Raw genomic sequence first — 21,656 nt, 5'->3', positions numbered from 1 at the left:
TCTTGTTGTATTCATTCTGTCTATTGTATTATTGTCTAGTCCAGTCTCATGTATTCATTGTTAGTGATTCTGTTACCCTAGTCATCCCAGCTGTTTCCTGTCTAGTAATCAGTGTTTAGTATTTAGTGTTTCGCCCTGCCGTTGTCCGGCGCTCGTTTCCTGTTACGGTTTCCTACTTGTATTTTGTATTCGCAACCCAGCTCGTGTGAGCAGTTACCCTCAGCTCGTGGAGCATATTCTCGTATCCATGTTACGGCAACTCAACTCTTGTCTGAGCCTCTGTATGTTTACCCAGCCCTGCTCGTCTTAGTGTTTTGTTTCGTTCCTGTGAGCTACGCTCAGCCCTCGTCTTCGTTACCTGTTTTTGTATCTCGTCTCAGTAAGTGTAACGATCCCAGGTCCTGTTGAGCCTGGGTTAAGGAGAACAATAACACTGGACACTCTCTACCTCCTTTCAATGGTCTGAACAATAACACTGGACACTCTCTACCTCCTTTCAATGGTCTCATACCACCCTCTAGTGGTCAACAGCAGATGGTGCAGGCTAGCACATTAAACATATTGACTAATGTTATTCATATAATTAATAGTTTGATTGGTGTGATTTCGTGGTGTGTGTTGTCATTTTTGTTGTTCCCTCCCCTGGTGTGATGTTCTCTCCTGTCTGTGTTGTTGTAATCTTTGCTTGTGTTTAGTTTGTTAATATTGTGTTAGACTGCCCTGACCTGGGCCCTCATGCATCAACGTGGACTTTGAACTTGACCTACTTCCACACGTAAGCACGGAATGTAGAACTAGCGTACGCACAGGGAAGTCGGCATTCATCACACGTGCATACGCAGGCTCTATGCTCCTCCGTGTTGATGAATACCACTTTGTTCTACCGTCAATGCTCGTGCATGATTATCCATATATGGTCATGAAAATGAGGAAACACCCCCCATGGGATGTGAAATAATGGACCGACCCGAGCGGGACTCCGAGAAACTCCACGGAGAATTCACTGCTGTCGAACCAAGAAGACACTATCGCGTATTGTGGGATAAATAAAAGGCGGATTTGTAAACGGTGATGTCAGATATCAACGGCTCCCTAAGACCATTGCTGCAATTCTGCCTGGACAGCTCAAAATACTAATAAAGACCGTTCGTTGACCACTGTTTGGCGTTGGATGTGTGTCATTATAACCGTGCTTGTAATATGAATGCCTTTATTAGTTGTGTTCGATTGGCTATATGATTTTTAGATGCATCTATTTTGTTGTCGGCTAATAAAGACCGCGCTGGAATATGACTGCCTTTTCCCGTGTTGTTTGATTAATACCCCATGGATTAAAGTTCTCCTCAATTTTATTCCAAATCGCGATGGATCTCCCGTCAATCTTCTACCTGCTGCATATGATTTCTAGAGGCATACTACAATCTATTTTGACGTCAGTATTGGGTAGCCTATATAAACAATATAATACGAGAGCATATACAAGAACAATGAATCTCACTGCATGTATGATAGCCTGCCTTTCAATACATGAACTTGAATCCCATCATATACATAGTCTGTCCACTATAGTGTCATTGCAATGCGTTTTCTATTCTTTCTTATACAGTAAAAAGGGGGAAGAACACTATATTAATATGACTTGTATTCTGCTTACAGCTTCGAAGTTCCACTTGTTTCGTTTAACGTAAAGCCTTTTAAATATAATCAAAACGTTCCCGTGTTTCTGCGGTCTGCGCAGAATAATAACGAGTTGAGCTTTATGATTTATGATGAATTGAAAATGGGGGACCCTGATGTAAACAAGACGAAAGTTGGTCTGCATCCCCAATTAACAATTGTATGTACTGAGCTGTACTGTACTGTACCCATTCTGCAATCTGTTAATAAACTTTTCAATCAATCAATCAATCAAGCTACGCGGAGCGCAGTCAGTCAGTAGCCTACACCCCGTATATTCCGATAACGCTATATAAACCATGCTGCATTCATTCTGAGAGAAAGATCTATTATTCCAAATGCTATTTATAGGGTTTTGACCATAATTACACTACTGTTGCTATTTTACAATGAACTATAATGAACTACGGTTCGTACAGAACGTGCCAGTGTTATTATGCACAGAAGCTCATTTCCTTGTTGTAATAATATATTCTACCACTGGGCGCTAGGTACGCCAGGTCTGAAAAGTGCGTAGATGTACGCACAAAGTCAAGTTCAAGTTGAAGTTGATGAATCCCACTCTTTGCTTAGAAATGATCGTACGCACGGGGTAAGCACAGATCTGTGCGTAGAACACGTTGATGCATGAGGGCCCAGGTGTTGCCAATGTTAATTAGTCAGGGTATATATGTTTGTGTCTCCCTTTCCTCGTCGTGGCATCATTTCCTCCTGTTACCTGTTTCCTGCCCACGCCGTTGCTCCCCCTTGGTTGTCAAGTGTAGTGTTTGTTTTTGCCTGTTTGTTTTACGTTCTCCAGTTTATTGTTCTTATGTCAGTTTGTTTGCGCCTTTTACTTTCATTTGTTTGTGCTCTAGTCTTTTGTTATCGTGCCAGCAAGGCTGTGTCGTTATTGTCTGTTTCGTGTAGTGCTTGGTGAACTTCAGTAAAGAGTCATTATCTACACGAATTCTGCCGTCTCCGTTTCCTCCATTCACCAGTCATTCTGCAGTTTCGGTGCTCTCCTATCATTCCGCATATTGGGTTCTACTTTCACCCCAGCCTCGTAACAAGTAAGTGTATGTTAGTGTTTCATGTTTTTGGTTGCTCTTTGTTTTCTCGTGTTCCAAGTTAGTTTCTGGTTAGGTTGTTAGATAGCCCTTTTGTTTTCCGTTCCGCGTTTTCCGTCCCGCTTTGTTTATGTTCCGTGTTCTGTCGTCGTCATGTTTTGGATATTTCAGTAAAGACATTATTATTTTTGAATGCTCGTCTCCCGACTACTTCCTCCCTCTGTCTGCACAATTTGGGTCCCGCACCATCACGTCCCATAACACTAATATCCAACCTAATAACCAACTTAATAACCAACCTAATAACCAACATAATAACCAACCTAATAACCAACTTAATAACCAACATAATATCCAACCTAATATCCAACATAATAACCAACCTAATAACCAACCTAATTGATTATTGAGAGGCATGAGAACATGATGCTCATTCTGGACACCATCACATGATAACAAGGATGCACGCTGCGCTGTGAAGCAGACATGAGCCTTAACGCTCCAGGCTACATCAGAGCCCTCTTTCTAAACGAGTCGTGACATTAATCAGAGAACTGGTCTAGATGAGGTGTGACGACAGATCGCTGTTCACATCCACATCCTCGAACAGTCATGTGGCTGAATGTTGGGACAATGTTGTGGTGAAAATCAGTGTCACTTTAGTGCAAGAGACTCGGAAAAGCTGATGTGTTACCATGGCAACTGTTATTTCTGGCATAGTGAAAATCAGAGTCGTGTACTGTGCCTTTAAGAATGTTCTGTTAGGGGCTTTGGAAGTCAATGTTGGTTCTAGGATAAAGGGCTGAGACGGTGCACGTGTGGTGTAGTGTGGTTAATGTTCCACGATCCTCCACACTGTACAGCATACAGGAGGGACATTCCTAGTGTCTGGGCCCCTCTGTCTTGTAGTAATCAACCCATACGATAGGGCAACAAGAAGAAAACAATAGAAACAGCATAAAATATAATAAAAAGCAGCAAAAAATGATAGGGTTTAGCTCCTGACTATAACATAACAACCACAGCATGTGTAAGTGCAGTGTGTGCCAAGCAGCAAACACAACAGTAAAGCTCTAAATTACAATACAACAATCACAGCAGACACCACAGTAAAGCTCTAAAGCACAATACAATAATCACAGCAGACACAACAGTAAAGCTCTAAATTACAATTGTAACTGAGGGGTACAATTCCCTGACTGTATTGTTAGATATGGTATTTAATACCACTACCTCTTGTACTTTAACTTCTGGCCATCCAGTACATGATATAAGTATGATGAACACTTTCCCACCTGATGAAACGAATCCACACAAATGTACAAATCGAAGGTTTAATATAGCAAAAGGTATATACAACGTTCACTTGTTTACACTTATGATTTGAAATATGCACTTGTATGGCAAATGAGTATTCGTAGGTAAATCAACATTGAATGTCCAATCTCTGGTTACGCAGGGAGTAAGTATACAACCTGGATATTTAGGAAACTATAGCGATGGTACTTAAATGATTATAGCTGGATACACTAAGGGGGGGGGGGGGGTCCCGCTGGTTGTAAGACAGTAGGAGGGGGGGGTTAGAGAAGCCGCTGGCGGTATCCCATCTGGCCGACGGTTTCTTGGGAGAATTCAAAGTCTTGAACACGGTGCCCACAGAACCTCGGTCCGCAGACGAATACAGCTGGACCCTCTGGTGGACGGTAGCTGCCGGTCCACAACGGAGAGACGTGAGGCGACCTCACTGGTGTAGAGCGCCGTCTCACCTGGAGTCCTCTCCGGGGGGTAGTTCCAACACTCCGCAGTGTTGGCCGTTATCCATGGAATAATCAAAGCACCCAAAGCATAATCCAAGCCGTGGAAGGCTCGCCGTCGTCCGGGTAGAGTAATCCAATATACAGGTCCAGTCGCCCTGGCCCGGAGCTCCTCGGATGCAAGCACCACTAGGGGTCTGCCCAGCCTGGTTAAGCGTCCAGATAACGTCAGGAACGATGGGGGTACTGATAACTTTATAACTCTAACCGAACGATGCACCGTACATAAATAGACTATTATTAGCTTAATAGAATACGTCCAACTCGACGGTATAGTGCCAAACTATGACTATTCAACTATTAATCAACACGATATCTCAATGCCTATTCTGTGGCCAAGTAGGCCTTACTACACCACACGTGCGTCGTGGGTGAGGCTTCGCGTCTGTCACTCTGTTGGAGGGTAAAGAACTGGACTAAAAGAAAGTTCTACTTTACTTGCGCCATATATATATATGCGCTATGAACAAATAGTACCATTCGTATTTCGCCCGACGTATTCCTGCGCGGAACCGGGGCTTGCCACGACATGTTGGGCGGCACGATTGAACTTGAACCTAGGGGTATGGCAACCTGGCGCCAGGTTCTCGTCCAATGGTAGAATGAAACTATTATGGGCTGTTTAGTAGACTAAAGGGATATTCAGTGCATATTGTACAAGGAATATACAGGGGATATCAAACGATATACAAACACTATTTAAATATATATATATAAATAAATATATATATTCGGTTTAATCTGATCCTTCGCAACAACAATACAACAATCACAGCAGACACCACAGTAAAGCTCTAAAGCACAATACAACAATCACAGCAGACACCACAGTAAAGCTCTAAAGCACAATACAACAATCACAGCAGACACCACAGTGAAGCTCTAAGGCCATGGTTACACTGGTGTAAAACAGCAACGTTCTATTTTCGAATGATTACGTTTGCATGTCCAAGTTAAAAAGAAACACAGTTTTGGCAGGAAAACGCGTTTTTCTAGCGGCAACGTGTTGTCAAGTTATTGTTATAAGGAGCCCAGTCCAAGCTACAACAGTCTGCATTCCCTTAACAATTGTTTGTATTGAGCTGTATTGTATTGTACCCATTCTGCAATCTGTTAAATAAAGTTTACATCCATTCATTCTGCTAGCACTAACGTTACTACGTTAGTGTCATGGAGAGGGACCCTGTCGGCCACCCGCCCCCTGCGGACGGGTGTCCCCCAGGGCTCGGTTTTAGGACCCCTTCTCTTCTCCCTCTACACTCTCTATTCTCTATATAAATGACTTTGTCAACTCATCTGTACTTCTGCACAAAGTTATATTCGCTGATGACACTAATTTGTTTCTGTCACATAAAAATCCACTCAAGCTACAAGATCTACTCAATACAGAACTACAAAAAGTGGACACCTGGTTCAAATGCAACAAGTTATCACTAAATCTCAGCAAAACAAACTTTATTGTCTTCCACTCAAATCGGATGCACACACATCACATGTGCATAAAAATGAATGAAAAGGAGCTGTCAAGAGTGGCGTCCACAAAATTCCTGGGGGTCATCATCGATGAGTCACTCAACTTCAAATGCCACATAAAATACCTACAAACAAAACTGTCCAAATATGTTGGCTTATTCTGCAAAATACGTCATTTTCTTCCCTTGCCTGCCCTTCTCACTTTATACAAAACCCTGTTTGAACCCCTCATTAATTACTGTAACGTCATATGGTGCAACACATACCCCAGCCATCTCAAAAAACTAGAAAGCCTACAAAAGAGGGTACTACGAGTGCTGTCATGGTCCGGGTATCGAGCGCCCTCAAAGCCTCTTTTCCATCGCTTTGGTCTCCTGAGGCTCGCTGAATTTAACATTCATCAAAACGCATCAATTATGTATCAAGTTGTCAACAACATGAATCACAGACTGTCTGAGCTTATCCCAGTCTGCCAACCACTGCACATCCACAACACAAGAAACAAGCATCTTATATCTGGCAAGAGGAGAAGGCTAAATTGTGCTAGCCTAAGCATAGCATGCAGGGGTCCACAGATCTGGAACAAGCTTGATGAAAATCTAAAAATTACTAATACCTTTAAAACCTTTAAAAAATCATTGAAAGAGGAACTGCTCAAATCATATCTCTAATTAAAATTATAACTTAGGAATAAAATTGTCTGTATTATGTATCTCTGTTATATGTCAGTTAGTAGGTAGGTGTATAAACCTACCCACGTTGTAGTTTTTTGTTTTGTTTTTGTTTGTTTGTTTTGTTTATTTTGTTATTGTTTTGTTGTTCATATTCTGTTTGTATCTGTGTTCAGGCTCCCTCCAAAAGCTTTAAATAGCTTCTTGGGAGACCTGGCACATGCACACAATTTGCGACATGTTATCACATGAGGATACTCGCATGTAAAATGTATCGTGTGTGTGTGAATAAAAATTCATTCATTCATTCATTCATTCATGCATTCATTCATTCATTCATTCATTCATTCATTCACTAAATCACTGGGTAACATTATCACGTCTCATGGCTTCTCCTACCATTGTTATGCCGACGATACTCAACTCTTCCTCTCCTTCCCTCCCTCAGATATCCACGTCTCTGAGCGGATCTCGGCCTGTCCGCCTGGATGACGACCAACCACCTCAAACTGAACCTAAGCAAAACAGAATTGCTCCACCTGCTGGCCAAATCCTCCCCCCTGACCGACCTTTCCATCACAGTCGAGAATGCAGCTGTGACCGCGTCCCCGACCGCCAAGAACCTTGGTGTTGTCCTCGACGACCAGTTGAACTTCTCTGCTCACATCGCAGCGACAACCAGAACCTGCCGATTCCTCCTGAGCAACGTCAGAAGGATCCGCCCCTTCCTGACAAAAAAAGCCACCCAACTCCTCGTCCAATCAACAGTCATCTCCCGTCTCGACTACTGCAACGCACTGCTCGCTGGCCTCCCGGCCACTGCCACTAAGACCTACTCCTATCCAAGCTCCGGGAGGGTCATCAAAGAGAAGTCGCCTATTCTCAGTCCTTGCCCCACAATAAAGACACTATGTTAGTAAGTCATACTGGCCAGCAGCGTAACTAGTAAGAGTAGGTAAGGGATATGCACAGATAAAGATATAGTATCTAGAGATATGTATGTAACAAGGGTTATATGCAGGTATGTGACAGATAAATATATATACGGTAAGAATAAATATATCTATGTGGTATATACAGCATTATTGTACATGTATGGTGACTCAGTACAGAGAGAGTGCTGGACAGACAGGCAGCGGCAGACCTCCTGTCTGGGGAAACAGACGTCATGTGACTGAGCTCATTGTGACGAACATTCCAACCTCCTGAGCCTCATCATCCTCTGTCCGCACGTAAAACAACACACGTTTCCACGACAACCTCCTGAGCCTCATCCTCCTCTGTCCGCACGTAAAACAACACACGTTTCCACGACAACCTCCGGAGCCTCATCCTCCTCTGTCCGCACGTAAAACAACACACGTTTCCACGACAACCTCCCGAGCCTCATCATACAGTCACCCTTCAGAGGTGTAGCCTCTACCACTGATGACAACACCAGCACCAGCAGCCTCTGCTATACACATAATATAATCACCATCCACCTTCCATCCCCCTACTGCCTATAGCGCTGGCTTATCTCTCCTCTCTCGCCCCCCACCTCTCTCCCACTCTCTCTCTTAAATCAGAGGCAGAGGTCTGGTTGGTGAGAGGAGGACCAGAGATAAACATGGCACTGGGATTACATTCACTGAGGTGACGTCCATAGATGTCCCTAGATACCAAGCATATGTATGTTCCTTGTAGAAGTGGAGCAATATTCCATTTACTTAGGTATGTATTTTAGGCGGATTTTCTGATAATAGGGCTCCGGGCTAAAGAGGTTAATAGTGTAAATATTTAAATAAAAAAACTGTTTTCCTATCTATTCATTCAAAGGTGTAGCAGAAGTCACCCTTCAGCCAGAGGTGTAGCAGCAGATCATACAGTCACCCTTCAGAGGTGTAGCAGCAGATCATACAGTCACCCTTCAGAGGTGTAGCAGCAGATCATACAGTCACCCTTCAGAGGTGTAGCAGCAGATCATACAGTCACCCTTCAGGTGTAGCAGCCGTTCATACAGTCACCCTTCAGGTGTAGCAGCAGATCATACAGTCACCCTTCAGGTGTAGCAGCAGATCATACAGTCACCCTTCAGGTGTAGCAGCAGATCATACAGTCACCCTTCAGAGGTGTAGCAGCAGATCATACAGTCACCCTTCAGGTGTAGCAGCAGATCATACAGTCACCCTTCAGGTGTAGCAGCAGATCATACAGTCACCCTTCAGGTGTAGCAGCAGATCATACAGTCACCCTTCAGGTGTAGCAGCCGTTCATACAGTCACCCTTCAGGTGTAGCAGCAGATCATACAGTCACCCTTCAGGTGTAGCAGCCGTTCATACAGTCACCCTTCAGGTGTAGCAGCCGTTCATACAGTCACCCTTCAGGTGTAGCAGCAGATCATACAGTAACCCTTCAGAGGTGTAGCAGCAGATCATACAGTAACCCTTCAGGTGTAGCAGCAGATCATACAGTAACCCTTCAGGTGTAGCAGCAGATCATACAGTAACCCTTCAGAGGTGTAGCAGCAGATCATACAGTAACCCTTCAGGTGTAGCAGCAGATCATACAGTCACCCTTCAGGTGTAGCAGCCGTTCATACAGTCACCCTTCAGGTGTAGCAGCAGATCATACAGTCACCCTTCAGGTGTAGCAGCCGTTCATACAGTCACCCTTCAGGTGTAGCAGCAGATCATACAGTCACCCTTCAGGTGTAGCAGCCGTTCATACAGTCACCCTTCAGGTGTAGCAGCAGATCATACAGTCACCCTTCAGGTGTAGCAGCAGATCATACAGTCACCCTTCAGCCAGAGGTGTGGTTTATGAATTGAAAATGGGGAACCCTGATGTAAACAAGACAAACGGTCTTTCTCTGGTCTGCATCCCCTTAACAATTGTGTGTATTGAGCCGTACTGTAATGTACCCATTCTGCAATATGTTAAATAAAGTTTTCATTCATTAATTCAGCCTCTACCACTGATGACAACACCAGCACCACCTGCCTCTGCTATACACATAATATAATCACCATCCACCTTCCATCCCCCTACTGCCTATAGCGCTGGCTTATCTCTCCTCTCTCGCCCCCCCACCCCCCTCTCTCCCACTCTCTCTCCCACTCTCTCTCTCTTAAATCAGAGGCAGTGGTCTGGTGGGTGAGAGGAGGACCAGAGATAAACATGGCACCTTTATCTTGGTTATTTACAGATTCCACTGCTCTGCTCCAAGGGCAGGTTGACCTACTAGAATATAACACCCACCGTGATAATGACGAGGAGAGATGTTAGAATATAACAACCACCGTGATAATGACGAGGACAGATGTTAGAATATAACAACCACCGTGATAATGACGAGGAGAGATGTTAGAATATAACACCCACCGTGATAATGACGAGGAGACATGTTAGAATATAACAACCACCGTGATAATGACGAGGAGAGATGTTAGAATATAACAACCACCGTGATAATGACGAGGACAGATGTTAGAATATAACAACCACCGTGATAATGACGAGGAGAGATGTTAGAATATAACACCCACCGTGATAATGACGAGGAGACATGTTAGAATATAACAACCACCGTGATAATGACGAGGAGAGATGTTAGAATATAACACCCACCGTGATAATGACGAGGAGATATGTTAGAATATAACCACCACCGTGATAATGACAAGGAGATATGTTAGATTATAACAACCACCGTGATAATGACGAGGAGAGATGTTAGAATATAACCACCACCGTGATAATGATGAGGAAAGATGTTAGAATATAACAACCACCGTGATAATGACGAGGACAGATGTTAGATTATAACAACCACCGTGATAATGACAAGGAGAGATGTTAGAATATAACACCCACCGTGATAATGACGAGAAGAGATGTTAGATTATAACAACCACCGTGATAATGACAAGGAGAGATGTTAGAATATAACAACCACCGTGATAATGACGAGGAGAGATGTTAGAATATAACAACCACCGTGATAATGACGAGGAGAGATGTTAGAATATAACAACCACCGTGATAATGATGAGGAGAGATGTTAGAATATAACAACCACCGTGATAATGACGAGGAGAGATGTTAGAATATAACAACCACCGTGATAATGACGAGGAGAGATGTTAGAATATAACAACCACCGTGATAATGACGAGGAGAGATGTTAGAATATAACAACCGCTGTGATAATGACGAGGAGAGATGTTAGAATATAACCACCACCGTGATAATGACGAGGAGAGATGTTAGAATATAACAACCTCCGTTATAATGATGAGGAGAGATGTTAGAATATAACAACAACCACCGTTCAGTGTAGATGTGAAGCACCTCCTAGACGGGTAATGTATTTATAGATGTGACCTCATAGACGGGTTATTTATTTATAGATGTGACCTCATAGACGGGTCATGTATTTATAGATCATCTAATACCACACAACAAATACCATGATATCATCTCATACAACACAACAAATACCATGATATCATCTCATACCACAAATACCATGATATCATCACATACCACAAACACCATGATATCATCACATCTCACACAACAAATACCATGATATCACCTAATACCACAAATACCATCATATCACCTAATACCACAAACACCATGGTATCATCTCATACCACAAACACCATGATATCATCTCATACCTATTACCTACTGTATGTGTACATATTCTACCAGCGGGACACGTGACAGAGACATTAGGAACAGGTCTATGGGCCACTTCTACAGAATAAACCCTAGGGAGATACTGGAGCACACCATGCACACCAAGCACACCATGCACACCATGCACACCATGCACACTAAGCACACCAAGCACACTAAGCACACCAAGCACACTAAGCACACCAAGCACACTAAGCACACCAAGCACACCAAGCACACCATGCACACCAAGCACACCATGCACACCATGCACACCATGCACACTAAGCACACCAAGCACACCAAGCACACCATGCACACCAAGCACACCATGCACACCATGCACACCAAGCACACCATGCACACCATGCACACTAAGCACACCAAGCACACCAAGCACACCAAGCACACCATGCACACCAAGCACACCATGCACACTAAGCACACCAAGCACACCAAGCACACCATGCACACCAAGCACACCATGCACACCATGCACACCCTGCACACCATGCACACCAAGCACACCATGCACACCCTGCACACTAAGCACACCATGCACACCATGCACACCATGCACACCCTGAACACTAAGCACAACAAGCACACCCTGCACACTAAGCACACCATGCACACCCTGCACACCCTGCACACCATGCACACCATGCACACCATGCACACCATGCACACCATGCACACTAAGCACACCATGCACACCAAGCACACCCACCATGCACACCATGCACACTAAGCACACCCTGCACACCATGCACACCCTGCACACTAAGCACACCATGCACACCATGCACACCATGCACACCCTGCACACCCTGCACACCAAGCACACCATGCACACCAAGCACACCATGCACACTAAGCACACCATGCACACCATGCACACCATGCACACTAAGCACACCATGCACACCATGCACACTAAGCACACCATGCACACCATGCACACCATGCACACTAAGCACACCATGCACACCATGCACACCATGCACACTAAGCACACCATGCACACCAAGCACACCATGCACACCATGCACACCATGCACACCATACACACCATGCACACCAAGCACACCCTGCACACCAAGCACACCAAGCACACCTTGCACACCATGCACACTAAGCACACCATGCACACCAAGCACACCAAGCACACCATGCACACTAAGCACACCAAGCACACCTTGCACACCATGCACACTAAGCACACCAAGCACACCTTGCACACCATGCAGACCAAGCACACCAAGCACACCCTGCACACCATGCACACCAAGCACACCAAGCACACCAAGCACACTAAGCACACCATGCACACCAAGCACACCCTGCACACTAAGCACACTAAGCACACTAAGCACACCAAGCACACCATGCACACCATGCACACCCTGCACACTAAGCACACCAAGCACACCATGCACACCATGCACACCATGCACACCATGCACACCAAGCACACCATGCACACCATGCACACCATGCACACCATACACACCATGCACACCAAGCACACCCTGCACACCAAGCACACCAAGCACACCTTGCACACCATGCACACTAAGCACACCATGCACACCAAGCACACCAAGCACACCATGCACACTAAGCACACCAAGCACACCTTGCACACCATGCACACTAAGCACACCAAGCACACCTTGCACACCATGCAGACCAAGCACACCAAGCACACCCTGCACACCATGCACACCAAGCACACCAAGCACACTAAGCACACCATGCACACCAAGCACACCCTGCACACTAAGCACACTAAGCACACCAAGCACACCATGCACACCATGCACACCCTGCACACTAAGCACACCAAGCACACCATGCACACCATGCACACCCTGCACACCATGCACACTAAGCACACCAAGCACACCATGCACACCATGCACACTAAGCACACCAAGCACACCATTCACTGAAATCACTAAGCATATCAACTCGCTCCGCCTCTTCCTCTGAGTAAAAAAAGAAAAGAGAATGGCACAGCTCTTCCGGGTAATGCGGCAGTGGGCTGGACCAGTGTTTTACTCACAGGTGGGAGTGGAGCTCTGAGTGGCCCTTCGATGACATGGATGAGACCGTTGGAGGCAGGAATGTCCCACGCCATCAGAGCCTGCTCGTTCACCAGCTTATATGTCTCAGGAGGCTGGAGAGATAACAATAATATCATTCATTACTATTATTATTCATATTATTACTGTTTATTTTTCTCGTGTTTTTATATTCAGATCAAATTGAATTGCCTATATTTAAGATAAGATGAGATATTCCTTTATCGATCCCCTTGGAGAAATTCAGGCATCATAACAGCATGGGGGAAGGGGGAGGGGAGGTACAGCTATTTGCTGTAGTAGAAGAAGACATAAATACAGGCAATGGAATTATAGTAAAGATAAAAGTAAGCAGTGTAAACAATATAATTAACTCTGAATATAAGCATTTGAGCCAGTAAGCAGTTTAATCAAGGCATACAGATCTGCACCTAGCAGTAATTATACGTTACAATAAATATGGTCAATAATAGAATAGAATAGAATGGAATATAAATACTTTATTCATCTGGAGGGAAATTTGGTACAGTAAACAGTAAACATTTAGGTAGACAAAACAAAAGTCACAAATAAGAATAACAATAAGCCTAAGAATAAAATACGGTCCGGGATATACATTTCCCATGTTACATTCGAATATAAAATATACAGTACAAATATACAGAAATATACAGTAAGTCTAAATTTGTACTATGGCGGTTTAAAAGTAAAGTAAAAGTCCAGGAAGATAGTACTGTCACCCTGTGCTCAGTGATGCAGTGAGGCACAGTGATGCATTATAAAGTCTGATGGCTGTCGGAATGCCATTCAGTGCTACATAAAGATAAAGATGATCCTTTGTTAATCCCCTTGGGGAAATTCAGGTGTCAAAGCAGCATGGGGGGGATACAGGGGGGGGAATATAGAGCTTCACAGTCCAGTATCTATATACACTATAGATACAATATAAAATATAAATACAAATACAATATAAATGTACAAAATACCAAAATGTACAATGAGTGCACACATCCCAAGTTCTGACAGCGATAGTTCTGGCAGCAGGGCCGGTCGTCCGAGCCCTTGGTTGTAGAGCCTGATGGCTGCCGGTATAAAGGACCGGGTCCAGGCGATTTGTGCTGTGTCAGGGGGGGATGAGTCTTTGGCTAAACATGCTGTTCATTCTGGCTAGAAGTAGAGTCGGCTCTGGCCCTTCTTGTAGAGTGCCTCTGCATGTTTTGACCCGTTCAGTTTATTGTCGATGTGTACGCCGTGTCCACATCGACTCCCCTGATGGAAATGGGGGTCACAGATGCACTCCTCCTCCTCCCCAGATCCAGTTCAGTACGGCTGTGTACCGAACGAATACAACGGTACGTTAACCACTAACGAAAGCACGTGCAGAACTTTTTTTTGCGTGCAGAATTTAATTCAAAACTCTATTATTAATTCCAATATAGAATATTTGTTGAAAGCCCTACAAGTACAATTAGTTACTGCACACTACATCACCCCTGAGTGGAACATGGAAAGCCAAACTTTCCACCACTCTACCGAAAACCCGTACTGAACCGTCACTTCAAAACCGAGGTACATACCGAACCGTGGTTTTTGTGTACCGTTACACCCCTAATGGCTACTCAACCAAACTGTCTTGTGGGGCCGAGCGATGGCTACTCAACCATCTGGGTCGTAAGTCAGGAGAAGTAGCGGTTGCTAGGGGCGGTCAGCCGTTGCTAAGGACTATAGTTTATAGCTGTGAGTTTTCTTGCAGTGTAAGTTAGAATAGGATGCAAGGCTGATACGAGCAGACGTGGACAGAGAGACAGCGCACTAACTAGAGGGTGGTGGGAGCAGAAGAGACGATAGAATAATGAATTTAGTTTTCCAGTCAAAGACTTTTCAAGGACAATACAGCACTGTTTTCCATCTCGTACAGAGGCTTTGTTTATGGAATAAACAACGTTTTTCCAAGAAAGGTATCACGTTGCCAGTGTCAAATTCTTATGATTACGGATCGCATATAAGGGGGATGACATCGATGTACCGCCAGTATGAGAAGGTCGACTTCGGAGAGAGAGATAAACACAATGCAGAAACTACACGAACACAGAGGAAGAGGTGATACTGGCTGGTCGAGATCTAACAAGCTGTTAAGCAGGCATTCATAGGAATGCATTGAGGCCAGCCACCAATTATCAGTTGAATAGAGTCCTATTGTCTCAAACATACACTGAGTCACTACCTGAAGTCTCCCCTGCAGTCAAGAATATTTTCTAAATGTTGCAGACAGTACACTCAGGGACGAACTCACAAAGGGATTGCGCTGCTTTTTCTGATGCTATGCCTGTGCAAAAACAAACCTTGCTATTCACAAAGCACTCGCAAAGGGTGAAATACCGTGCTAACTGCGTTGCCATCATCATTGCGTCTCTGTGCATCCGTGCTATTTGTGGGTATTTAAATTAGGTAATATGGGTGGAAAATGTGCCCCTTTCTATGCAAATGAGCCTCATTGCAAAAACACTCTAATTCACAAAGATCGGCGCTGATTGCCACACAGTTAACGTGAAGTTATCTACGTCTTCAGAGAGTTGGTGGAAACTAAGCACATTTATTAATTTTTTTATCCACTTCTTCTATTTTTCTCCCATCCCAATTTCGTATTTCCAATTCTTCCCTCCCCTGTCTTGAACGTTGCTAGACTATGCCTCCCACTGGTCGGCTGTAGTGAGGATAGAAGCCTTGCATCACGTGTCCCCTCCGGTACACGAGGAGGCAGCCTGTCGCATCGTTTCACTGCAACAGCTCGAACTCTCAGTGGCGAGTAGTAACGCGTAAGAGGCTCACGCTGCCCCCGATACTTCCTGTTTCCGCCGCACCAGCGTCACCCAACCGACCTGTAGGAGTCGCTGTCCACAATGTCCAATCCCCACCCACCGGCTTTCCCACCCTCTAACACTGCCAATTGTGTTAGTATGACGGCCGGCCAAGCTGGTAGCAACGCCGAGAGCTGGGCTCGATACCAGCATCTCCTGCGTTAGTGGCGAGCGCCTTGCCCACTGCGCCACTCAGCCATCTAACTAAGAGCATTTATAAGGGGTGTCATGGCCAGCGTCTGCGGTGATCCGGTGGGTTAGGTAATAATCACGATAAAGAGGATAGAACCCACACACTCATATGCTCCAGAATAAAAATTTTATTTATAATATTGTATCAGGTCCATGAGGAGTAGACGCTGGAAACACAGTCAATGAAATGTTTATTCTGGAGTATAACTACTTTATTTATAATTTAACTAAACATTAAATACAACTTAATTTCTCACAAAAAAAATATTCCTAAATCTGAAAATATTTTCACTGGCAAAGTGCCTAACTTTGGCCTAAAGATGCAGCACCATGGACAGGTCTGCTCAAACTAATTTATTTTGGGATGACGTGACAAACAAATGCAATGACAAAAGATAGTGACAAAAACTAAAAGGATGCAATTGTGTCATGAAAATACAAATGGTACAAATGAAGAAAGCTCTATACATTACGAAATACAAATGGTGAAAAATACTGTTATGTTATAGAAACAAAGAGCTATTGATCCATCAGGACTTCCAATTCACGATCAGAGAATCAAAGCTTTCGTTTTCTGTCCGCCATTGTTCTAATCTAGGACATGCACAAGCAGTATTTATACTATTTTACCATATCAGGAGCAAATTGCACCGCAAGCCAACTGCGCTGCCAGATATCCAGAGCAAATTGCACACCGTATGGACGTGTTTGCGCGAGTATATCATTTGCGCACTATCTTTAGTGAATAGTGTTATGGTTTGTAACCGACCCCAATCGCACAACACAAGACAGGTATGAGAGTAAGCCAAGAACTGGGCATTTATTAAAACACAAAGAAAACGGCACTGTCCCTTTAAGGGAGAACACAAAAATACTAGAAAACAAGAAAGGGGAAAATAGGCACAGTGCCCTTAAGAGGCGAGCTGGCCAAGGGGAAGGCTAAGGGAAGGCTAACGGAAACAGGGCCGGGGCAAGGGACAAGGCAGGAAAAGGGATGACTAGGAGGACTGGACAGGGAGGACTAGGAGGACTAGAGAGGGGAGACAGGGACAGAGGCCCGCGGAGGCGGGCTGGGGACAGGGAGGACTAGGAGGACTAGAGTGGGGAAAAACAGGGACAGAGGCCCGCGGAGGCGGGCTGGGGAGAGGGAGGACTGGAAGGACTAGACAGGAGAAAACAGGGACAGAGGCCCACGGAGGCGGGCTGGGGACAGGGAGGACTAGGAAAACAGGGTAGGGCCTTGGAACAGGGCGAGGGCTGGAGCTGCTTACAGGGACAGAGAAAACAGGCAACGCCTGGGATACAAGCATTAATGAATGTTGCTGCTCTGCAGCTTCTCCCGGGATGGTTAGTCTGGGGAAGCAGGTGGGTACGTCAGAGCCGCTCTGCAGACTTCTCTCGGCAGAATCTCCGAGGTGGTAAGCGGGACCGAGAGGGAGAGAGGGAGCGGGTTAGCTCAGAGTACAGTAGGGAACAGAGCAGGTGAACAGGAGAAGTGACTTGTCCCAAAAACAGAGTAATCCAGGTGACAGAATCTTCGGTGTATATACACACTGTGAGTAAACGACCCAAACGCAAATCCACGTGATAGAATCTTCGGTGCAAATAAACACTGTGAGCGAAGTCCCAAATACAAATCCAAGTGATAATATCTTCGGTGTGTAAACACAGTGAGCGATGATAAGGCCAAATATTATCCCAATGAACAATCCAAAAAGCTGATGCTGGGTGAGTGACAGTCTGACAAAAAAAGCAGGATATCTTCAGTGTCCTTAAACACACGAAAAACGAATAGGATCAAAGACAGTCATAAAAACTCACCCAGGCGCTGTGCGTAAAGAGGGCAGGATCAAACAGGACGAGCGCGTCGCCACGGGGAACGGTTGTCCCAGCGGAGGTCTGAGTGGTGCGCGACTGCTTGGAGTACGCGCCGGTACGGAGGGCGCATCTGGCGCCGAGGTCTGAGTGGTGCGCGTCTGCTTGGAGTACGCGCCGGTACGGAGGACGCATCTGGAGTGCGTCTGAATGCGCGTCTGGAGTGAAGAGCGCGTCTGCGCGGAAGAGCGCGCCAGGCTCGGAGAGACGCATCCTCCCGTAGAGTATTAGGAAGCGATGCGCGTCTGGAGTGAAGAGCGCGTCTGCTGCGCGGAGGTCTGGATGCGCGTCTGGAGTGAAGAGCGCGTCTGCGCGGAAGAGCGCGTCTGCGCGGAAGAGCGCGCCGGCTCGGAGAGACGCATCCTCCCGTAGAGGATTAGGAAGCGATGCGCGTCTGGAGTGAAGAGCGCGTCTGCTGCGCGGAGGTCTGGATGCGCGTCTGGGCGTCTGCTGCGCGGAGGTCTGGATGCGCGTCTGGACGTCTGCTGCGCGGAGGTCTGAAGTGGAACACTGGAACACCTCCCGTGGAAGTCTAGAGAGCGCAGTCCAGTGTCTCCTTCAGGCAAACGGCGACAGGAGGCGAAGGCTAGAGCGCGTCTCACGCCGGAGATGAAAACAGCATAACAGACAGAGAACCTCCCGAAGGAGTCTTGGTGATAGAGATATGATACGGAATGATAAGGGACGACCCGACCAGGCTAGAGGGGAAGAGCGAGGTACTTAAAGCCCACAGGGGTGCAAATTAGAATACACATCAGGTGCGGGAGGTCATTGATAATCGAACTAGAAGCGTGTGTTCGGCACCAGACCAATCAACACATAATGACAGGTAGTCCAAGGGTGTGGTTGCCGAAGAGCAAACGAACGCGAGGGTGGGGGCTAGTGAGGTGAGGAGAATGCAATTGATAAACAGAAAACTAAAGGAACAGAGCGAGTAGGCCTAAAGGAACAGAGCGAGTAGGTGAGCAATGGACAAAACCTCACAGTACCCCCCCCTCCACGGGAGCCACCCGGCGACCCAAAAATACCGACAGAGTGGCAGGGGACAAAACAAGGCAACAAACAAAAAGTACTGGGCCAAGCCAGCAGGGGAAGCCACAAACAAAAGTGGGGCTAGCAACTGGGGCAGGGTAGCCGAGGGGTAACTAGGGAAGCCGAGGGGTAAACAGAGGAGCTGAGGGGCAACCAGAGGAGCTGAGGGGTAACCATGGTAGCCGAGGGGTAACTAGAGGAGCTGAGGGGTAACCAGAGGAGCCGAGGGGTAACTAGAGGAGCAACGGGAAGGGGCTAGCAGAGGGAAAGGGTAGCTGCTAGGGCACAGATAGCTACAGGGCCTATGCTAGCTGTACTGCTACATTAACAAAGAGGCTGCGCTAGCCGCCGGAGCCAGGCTAGCAGACAGGGCTGGAACAGGGGCACCGGAGAGGGGAACAGGGAAGGGGCTAGCAGAGGGAAAGGGTAGCTGCCAGGGCACTGACAGCTACATGGCCTATGCTAGCTGTACTGCTACATTAACATAGAGGCTGCGCCAGCTGCCGGAGCTAGGCTGGCAGACAGGACTGGACCAGCATGAGAGAACAAGCTAGCCGGAAGGACAGTCCTAGCTGTGGGGAACTGACCTTGCTAGCTGAAGGGGCAGTCCTAGCAGTGGGAAAAAACTGACCCTGCTAGCTGAAAGGGCAGTCCTAGCAGTGGGAGAAAACTGACCTTGCTAGCTGAAAGGGCAGTCCTAGCAGTGGGAAAAAACTGACCTTGCTAGCTGAAAGGGCAGTCCTAGCAGTGGGAGAAAAACTGACACTGCTAGCTGAAAGGGCAGTCCTAGCAGTGGGAAAACTGACCTTGCTAGCTGAAAGGGCAGTCCTAGCAGTGGGAAAAACTGACCTTGCTAGCTGAAAGGGCAGTCCTAGCAGTGGGAAAAACTGACCTTGCTAGCTGAAGCGGCAGTCCTAGCAGTGGGAGCAAACTGACCTTGCTAGCTGAAGGGGCAGTCCTAGCAGTGGGAGAAAAACTGACATTGCTAGCTGAAGGGGCAGTCCTAGCAGTGGGAGATAAACTACACAAAAAGTGGAGGCCATGCAGAGGGACCGGGTTAGCTGCCTGGGCATGGCTAGCTACAGGGCCTATGCCAGCTGCAAGGGCTGCATTAACATAGAGGCTGTGCTAACAGCCGGGGCTAAGCTAGCAGACTGGGGCCATGCAGAGGGACTGGGTTAGCTGCCAGGGCATGGCTAGCTACAGGGCCCATGCCAGCAGCAAGGGCTGCATTAACATAGAGGCTGTGCTAGCAGCCGGGGCTAAGCTAGCAGACTGGGGCCCTGCTGAGGGACTGGGTTAGCTGCCTGGGCATGGCTAGCTACAGGGCCTATGCCAGCAGCAAGGGCTGCATTAACATAGAGGCTGTGCTAGCAGCCGGGGCTAAGCTAGCAGACAGGGGCCCTGCTGAGGGACTGGGTTAGCTGCCTGGGCATGGCTAGCTACAGGGCCTATGCCAGCAGCAAGGGCTGCATTAACATAGAGGCTGTGCTAGCAGCCGGGGCAAAGCTAGCAGACAGGGGCCATGCTGGTAGTAGAGGCCTAACAAGCTGCAGGGGAGCCAACAGGGCTAACAGGGAAGCTAACAGGGCTAACAGGGGAGCTAACAGGGCTAACAGGGAAGCTAACAGGGCTAACAGGGGAGCTAACAGGGGAACTAGAGGGAACAAGAAAAAAAAAAGGCAAACTCAACATACACCGTCTGTGCTGGCTGGGGTCGTCGATTTGGTCGGGTCGTACTGTTATGGTTTGTAACCGACCCCAATTGCACAACACAAGACAGGTATGAGAGTAAGCCAAGAACTGGGCATTTATTGAAACACAAAGAAAACGGCACTGTCCCTTTAAGGGAGAACACAAAAATACTAGAAAACAAGAAAGGGGAAAATAGGCACAGTGCCCTTAAGAGGCGAGCTGGCCAAGGGGAAGGCTAAGGGAAGGCTAACGGAAACAGGGCCGGGGCAAGGGACAAGGCAGGAAAAGGGAGGACTAGGAGGACTGGACAGGGAGGACTAGGAGGACTAGAGAGGGGAGACAGGGACAGAGGCCCGCGGAGGCGGGCTGGGGACAGGGAGGACTAGGAGGACTAGAGTGGGGAAAAACAGGGACAGAGGCCCGCGGAGGCGGGCTGGGGAGAGGGAGGACTGGAAGGACTAGACAGGAGAAAACAGGGACAGAGGCCCGCGGAGGCGGGCTGGGGACAGGGAGGACTAGGAAAACAGGGTAGGGCCTTGGAACAGGGCGAGGGCTGGAGCTGCT

The 21,656-nt window shown here is 46.7% G+C and overlaps 1 protein-coding gene across 2 annotated transcripts in view; it reads right to left on the bottom strand.

The window, feature by feature from the left end:
* The window catches only part of stab1 (stabilin 1), a 335,483-nt gene that overhangs the window by 87,114 nt on the left and 226,713 nt on the right, over nt 1-21,656 (bottom strand). For both annotated transcript variants that reach the window (XM_084317601.1, XM_084317602.1), the window contains one exon: nt 13,422-13,535. In XM_084317601.1, coding sequence (XP_084173727.1) covers nt 13,422-13,535 — 114 coding nt within the window. The remainder of the gene's footprint in view (nt 1-13,421; nt 13,536-21,656) is intronic.

Source organism: Notolepis coatsorum (assembly GCF_963971535.1).
Source record: "Notolepis coatsorum genome assembly, chromosome: 6".
Taxonomy (NCBI): domain Eukaryota; kingdom Metazoa; phylum Chordata; class Actinopteri; order Aulopiformes; family Paralepididae; genus Notolepis; species Notolepis coatsorum.
The sequence above is the reverse complement of the archived record's forward strand: the minus strand, read 5'-3'. Positions and strand labels throughout refer to the sequence as shown.